At 36.4% G+C, this 7,387-nt stretch overlaps 1 protein-coding gene across 1 annotated transcript; it reads right to left on the bottom strand.

The window, feature by feature from the left end:
- Nucleotides 1-1,984: 1,984 nt before the first annotated feature.
- Nucleotides 1,985-6,045, bottom strand: Smp_064600 (hypothetical protein). The gene is made up of 5 exons (XM_018799877.1): nucleotides 5,919-6,045; nucleotides 4,360-4,527; nucleotides 4,224-4,320; nucleotides 4,148-4,181; nucleotides 1,985-2,270 (listed from the first exon to the last, which is right to left on the bottom strand). Exons 1-5 carry the CDS (start codon nucleotides 5,919-5,921, stop codon nucleotides 2,033-2,035), a joined length of 540 nt encoding a protein of 179 aa, XP_018653746.1. The 5' UTR covers nucleotides 5,922-6,045; the 3' UTR covers nucleotides 1,985-2,032.
- Between the last annotated feature and the right edge of the window lie 1,342 nt (nucleotides 6,046-7,387).

Below are 7,387 nucleotides of genomic sequence, written 5' to 3'. Positions count from 1 at the left end.
TTTGTTCTTAAAAATGTCCCAATTGTGTGCTAAGAACGTATTATTTATGGTTGTGCATGTGTTGTATTTTATTCATATTATCAAATGAGTTATAAATTTGAATATTGAAAAATACCTAGGATTACTCATCTTAATCCCTGGTGTTGACTGTAGGTTTATTATTGTGGAAGCTCGCATGATCTACTGACCACATGACTAAATTAACGAGGTGAATAAGACTAAAACACTAATACTAATAAATTAAATGCCATCAAATGCAATACATTGACTCTTCGTAGTTAACTCTGCTCTAGGAGTCAGGTCTTCATTTAGAAGAGTTATGACGTCTCATGGTGAAAGCCGAGTTCCTTTGAAAATCACGAGGCTGATGCCTCTTCTGACAACCAGTAGTTTAGGTACATGGAATGTTCGCACAATGTGGGAGACCGGGAGAGTCATCCAAATGTCAAGACGGTTCTACTGTATGAGGCGGAAACTTGGAGATCTACGAAAGCCATCATCCAGAAGATACAAGTGTTTGTTGACAGTTGTCTACGCAAATACTTCAGATCCATTGGCCAGACACTATCAGCAACAATCTACTGTGGGAGAGGACAAACCAGATTCCAGCGGAGGATGAAATCAGGAAGAAGCGCTGGAAGGGGATATGACACACATTGAGGAAAGCACCCAACTGCGTCACAAAGCAAGCCCCCACATGGAATCCTGAAGGCCAAAGGAGAAGTGAAAGACCAAAGAAAACATTACGCCGAGAAATGGAGATGGACATGAGAAGAATGAATAACAATTGGATAGAACTAGAAAGGAAAGCCCAGGACAGAGTGGGTTGGAGAACGCTGGTCGGCGGCCTATGGTCCATTGGGAGTAATAGGCGTAAGTAAGTACGTAAAATGTACCGGAATAGGAGTGATAAATTTCAAACACTATCGTACACTTTCAGAGCAGTACGAATTAAGAGCCTTTCTTCTTTTATGTAAATATAAGCGACAGTAAGTTGCCCTACACAAGAAATGTACTAATACATGTCAGGTATGTTTAAGAAGCAGTTGACTGTTCATACTACTAGAGGTCAGCATATTCTACGAGCTAATAAAGTCAACGGATTATCCCAAACGAGGGACACTGTTTATAGAATGAAGTAAAATGTATCCACACAATCAACTACGATCCCTACTACACAAGATTCGATCGCCAAATAATATGAATATCAAGTCGACAGGTTTTAAGTTGTGAAGAATCGATAATTCTACTTCATCTCAACAATGACAACGGTGGAGAAAAGCGAGAATACTCTTGTGAACATGGTATTCAAAAAAAGAATTTTGATAGACAAATAAACTGGACGCACTTCATAAGCATAGAAACCAAGGTTACAATAATAAAGTTGAGGATTAATTGAGCCAAGCTTATTATCATAACAAAATAGCATGTAGACTGACCAAATGTTGTTTGGTGTTCAGTATTCAATACGTCTAAGTGTACTTTAGCCATTTAGATAGGATCAAAAGGACAGCAATAGCCACCCTCACGGACATTCTGAAGACGAAAATCGAAATATTTTCGAAAGTCCTGGAATCAATAATACTGCTTAAATACAACTACATACTATCTTATGGATTATCACTAACTGACAGATTTTGTGGATGCACTATTAACAAGACTCACAAGAACTAAGGCATCAAGATAAGATATTTCTATGAGTTTTCTTATTCCCAAACCCCGGACGAAGAAAATATTTGTTAGGCAGAAGAGCAGGATCTACACTAATCAAACTTATTGATGGATGACATTTTTCTTAAGAATAAATTCTCTCCAAGGTCACATGGGCATCACTGATCACATCTGAGTAGTACATAAATGCGGATTAGTGTTTTATGAGACCATATCAATCAGAAATTGCACAAAATTTGCAAAGTTAAAAATTAAAGTAACAAAATACAGAAGAAAATATTATCTTGTTAAGTCTTAGTAAAATTATATTAGGAAAAATAAATTTAGTATCGGCTTGCACTTAGGATATGGTTTTTTTATATTAGGATTTGACAAAATTAGATTTTAACAATTTATCCCATAGATCTAATAAAGACTTGAGTGTATCCACCCATTGCCGAATTCCCATAGGTGTAGTAGTTTCTACTAATTGGGACATAGACCAATGGATTTTGTCACGTAGTTCTGTTAGTATACTAATCTCATTGCACGCATTTGTTGAAGTTTGTTTATTATCGGAATGCGGTTTCATCTGAGGATCAGTGAATTTCTTTAGTAAACTACAGAAATACACAAAGATTGTAGAAAAGTATTATATCAAAGAATACTGTTGCTTATATTAAACACTTTAGCAATACGTAATTTGTACACAAGCATACTTATACATCTTGTCTTACAAGATAGCTTGGAAGGCTTGTAAAACAAGCTGTGAGGTGCATTGCGGGGCATACAGCTATACCAATAAATAGAACGAATATGGTTGAGTGATGACAGTTCTTGTTAACAAGCTTGAATCACATTAATTGTATGATATAATATTATTAAATTGTCAATACTGAAGAACACCAAGTGTGATCCCACAATCCACTGGTTAGGGATTAAATGCCTATAAATTACCAAGCCATTATTCCAAGACGAAGATAAGTCATAAAAGATTACTGAGAAAGCTACGAAATTATTCTCCCCACTTGAGTGAAAGTACGGCAGAATTGAAGTTTTAGCACTCCAATGATATTTTCTGTTAAAAGAATCCCTGTGGTCATACTTTCAGTTCATAAACCATTGCTCATAATTGTTGGTTCTAAGAGAACTACTGTAATAGACGGCTATCACTGCCGGTTTAATTTACAGATTGAGCTAAATATCATGCAGAGTAGGTCACTTATTTGCTTAAAACAGTGTTACATTGTCTTATCAATCTGTAACAAAGTTATGTGGTCCAGGCATTGGAAGTGTATCAATTTGACTAGCAAGTAGCTAGACAATTCCTGTTTACGTTGTGGATGGACTTATCAAGGGTATACCAATAACAAAACTGTTACACTTACTGTGTAACCAACAATTTATGTGTTCCCTGATGTCAGAACATCGACGGAATCGTGCTCCAAAATAGACATTTATAAACAATCACTTTAAAGAAACAAAATGGCCGTAAATAAGAATGCTGACGACGCCAGTTGATTAAAACCTTGATAGGGTGTTATATAAAATTTGTACCAATTTCCAATCCCAAGCAACATAAATTGGAAATAATTAGTATTGGTAACAGATAAATATACTGCTTTCACCAATAAACTAAACGCTTGGTAAAGTCGCCCAACTGATTTTCAATATATCAATTTATGTCGTTAACTCAAAGCCAGTTATCATCGTATAACAAGAACTGCATAATATTCTAATCATCAATTACACGATGATGTTATGGTTTGTTGGCTTGAACACCTAACTTCTAACCATTGGAGTCAAAAATTTCGAAACTTGCTCCACTGACTTAAGTTCACGTAGCTAGGTAATAGTTTTAGTTGAGCAAAGTCATGAAAAAAATCTATGTTTATTTATGGGACCTTATTTATTTATTTAAACATAAATATTGGTACAAAGAAGCACCAGATACATATGCGCCTCACAAATCTCATTCGATTTGTGTGAGGGCTGTGATACTGCTCAGGTGCCCAGATTGAAGCAGGTGGTTTTCACACAGGGCCACACCCGGAGCCTTTGACCTAAAGGTCTAGTCCACAAGGCAGTGGAGCATCGTAAGGAGATGCAGTCCCATGGTAGCCGGTGACCAACACTAGGTTCATACGCCATTCGTTCCTTCAGGATACTGGAGCCCATGTGCACCATTGGTTTGGAATCAGGGTTTTCCAACTCCTCTAGGTGGATCCTCCACACCCACCAACCCGGTTAAAGCGCCGGACATTCGCTTTTCGTCCTCTCACTTTTGTGAACAACACCCCCGCCACGAGAAGGCAGTGAGTAGGGCTTCCCTGGCAGGGGCTATATATTCGCGTGGCCATATGAGAGCATTTCGAGAGGGAGAGCAGACTCTCCCCACTCTCGGCCGTACCAGGGCATTTGGGGGACCTAATCAAAGCTAATTTAATTAGTCATTAAACTGAAGTTATAACTGTTTTTTAACAATAAATATACATACCCAATGTCAACGTCATTACGAAATGGCGACGATTCTGTCGAAAAATTCTGTGATTTGTTGAGTAAGCGTTGGTTACCTAACAATGGTTCTTTTATAGAATTGGGTTTTTCCTGATCAATTTCTAAGCAAGCTACACAATAATATTGACCATTTGGTTGTTGGAAAAGAATAGTCTGCAAAAACACAAAATTTAAGAACATGATACAACTAACCTCGCATTTAGGACAAGATTCGTTTAACATTCTCCATCCTTTCAAGAGATACTGGCCCATAAGATTTGAAATCTTATCAGAACGTTGACGTTTTTTGGTGTCACAATTTGCATATGATGAATCATATAAAATTTCATTGTCTTCAAGAGATTGTGAATTCATGATAATCTGAAGTGTATTCATTAAAACATTTAAGCAATAATATTTGTTAGGTAAGAAATATTTACTTTTTCCGTAAAATAAGTACCTACTTATGAAAATATACTACATAAGCAAGTGTCGGTTAGCAGATTCAGCTGATACAATGATGACAATTACTGAAAGGATGTGAATCATGAGTACATATCGGATTCAAACTAAGAACTACTATATGGTGTACCTACATTGGATTAGTATCTAGAAACAAGTTATACGGATTCGATAATCATCTGTTATTTGTTTTGGGTCCTAACACTTCAATATAATGATTTACTTATATACCAAGTACAGATTTTTGCACTCAGCTTGATTTACTTTTTTTACGCGACAAGTTGACGATACCAACAGGATACACAAGCGATTGGACGGAACCAGTATTTTGACCAATAAGCCACCACTCGTTGTTCCCCACGTCCGAGTAGCGAAAGCTTAAAACTATTACGTCTCAAACGAGTTGAGTTCATGAATCATGATGTCTTCATCTCAGGATTATAGGAGCCCCGAATGACAACTGTCATACCAATGACAAACTCTGTCGTGTTACTGACCCAATTCTACCGTTATCCTTTGACAAGATATCATTCATCCTTACACGCTGCTTCCTATCTTTGCAAAAGTTCTTAATCTGGTTTGTGACCATACAACTGATTGAGAAGCCTTCCCGTTGCCCTCTGAAACCCACATCATAGACAAAGGCTTTGCTGAGATCTATAAGGACTACACCTACAAAAGTATCTTATACTTACATCTTGTTCAATCTCCTTCCTGAATGAGGATAACCAACCATGGATTAACCTCACAAAAACCATGTCATTTCCTGAAAGTATTTCCATACAAGTGGACTGGGAGAGCAGGACAAACTATTTCCACTGATTTAAACACCATATTAACAAGACTAATCAGATGATATATATTTATCTAGTTTTTCTGATGTCGAGCTAATGACAATATCCTTGCAATATCTAGGTTAGTAATGTTTTAGTAATATCGAACAGTCAGTGGTGTGACAATTGTTTTGCAGGTGTATGTATTCTACCATGTAACAGAATAAGCACAGACAAGACTAAATGAGGGTTTCGTATTGAACACACATATTATTAGTAGCTTTATTCAATATATTCTTGATATTATGTAGACTTCTCAGTACAAGATATTTCAACAAATTTCTTTTACAAAAAATGAAAAAGGCGAGACAAACTGATAACTGCACACATATATGCGTAATCTGAGTAGATAAACTGACCGACATCAAATGAAACGTCTTTTTAAGATTTGAATCCGCACAAACTTTTGGTTAAACATATTTAAGAATACAGGAAAACCTCAATTGAGGTTTACTTCAACAAGAACTAGTAACTTACCATAAATAGCAAGGGGATTCTACGTTTACTAACTGAAGTTTGAGGAATATCGAATCAAATCACGTTGTTTTATCTATGACTGAACAGCAATATGAAAATATCTGTGAAGCACCCACACACCCTACTGTTACCGCGTAACGTCCAATGTTAAAAGACTTCTTAACATTAAATGATCCAATTTGTTGAGTTACTACGATGTTCTAGTGGTTCTTCACTATTTAAATCTTTCCATAAGGTATTTATCGCTAAACATAGAATAGTTTGTTCATTTGTCACCGCTGGTGTCTAATCAGAAGATGCTTATTGTGTTGGGGAAGGATTCATAGTAGTGTAAGAAGGGCTGGATAAGAGAAGAACAAAAAGACGACCAAACAAGCTCATACAACGCACTAAACTTTATTGAGGAAGGGAACGGATAATAGTGAGCAGTAATACAAGCCTCATGTTAAAATAATCCTGAAATCGTAACTAAAGGCAGATAATTCAAATAGCTACACATATTGAAACCTCAGTAGCTTGCAAGAGAGTAAATATTAACTACAATAGGTTGCTGATAAGAGTTATCTAGATTATTTCATTTACTTTGGGCTATAGTGGAAGAAATTTTTGGTTGAAAAGTTTCCTATTCTAAAAGGAACAAATTGGCAATCCCTCCTGAAAGGGATTTGAGTATATGAAAGCAAGTAGAAATAAATAAAGTTTCATTATACCATTAAGAGATCGCTTGTTGATTTCCTAATAAAATATCATATTCTGATTTAAATGATCGAACTGAGGTTGCTTGGACTACTTTGGGGGTTGGTAAAATCCATAAGTTTATCACTATTATGGAATAAATAGAGTGGCTTCAAACACTTCAAGCATTCTTTAATTTTGTACTCTGAACTAAACTGAATGGTATTGCTAAAAAGCCTGATAAATCTGCCGTAAAACTGTCATAAAACGTGTTTTGAAGTTTCTAGACTAACGATGGCTTGAAAATGTCAATTCCAGTTTTCTTGAAGTGCTAGTTTACTTTCTTGATTGGTATTTTTTCTCTATAACCTCACCTTATCAACAGAACCTTTTACAGAATATTTCCAAGTTATTTGCTTGTTATATAAAGTTCTATTTAACTGATAGTGATACTCTAATGCCATATTGAGATATTTTTAATCCCTTAAGCATAAATAATCTAATGTAACCCTATATAAAACTCCGCCTGTAGCTCTTCTAGAGCTACTCCCGATGCCAAGCCCGGGTAAAGGAGGAAGGTTGGGCATGGGGCTAGCGACCCCATCCCGTAGAAAAGCTAACTCGCTTAAAAAACGCTAACCAGAAAAAATAATTCAAACCATTTAAACTCTGCCCTGGGAGTTGAAGGAATAATTATGACGCCTCGTGATGAAAGCCGAAATTTTTCGGAAGTCACGAGGCCGATGCACCTTCTAACAACCAGAGCAACACTCCTTATAGGTACATGGAACGTC

Source organism: Schistosoma mansoni, chromosome W (assembly GCF_000237925.1).
Source record: "Schistosoma mansoni strain Puerto Rico chromosome W, complete genome".
Classification (NCBI taxonomy): domain Eukaryota; kingdom Metazoa; phylum Platyhelminthes; class Trematoda; order Strigeidida; family Schistosomatidae; genus Schistosoma; species Schistosoma mansoni.
This window is presented reverse-complemented; position numbering and strand designations above follow the sequence as displayed.

Coding starts and splice junctions, on each gene's coding strand:
- Smp_064600 (XM_018799877.1), bottom strand. Junction 4,321..4,359: donor AATCTTGTCCTAAATGCGAG/GTTAGTTGTATC, acceptor GTGTTTTTGCAG/ACTATTCTTTTCCAACAACC. Junction 2,271..4,147: donor CGTAATGACGTTGACATTGG/GTATGTATATTT, acceptor GTATTTCTGTAG/TTTACTAAAGAAATTCACTG.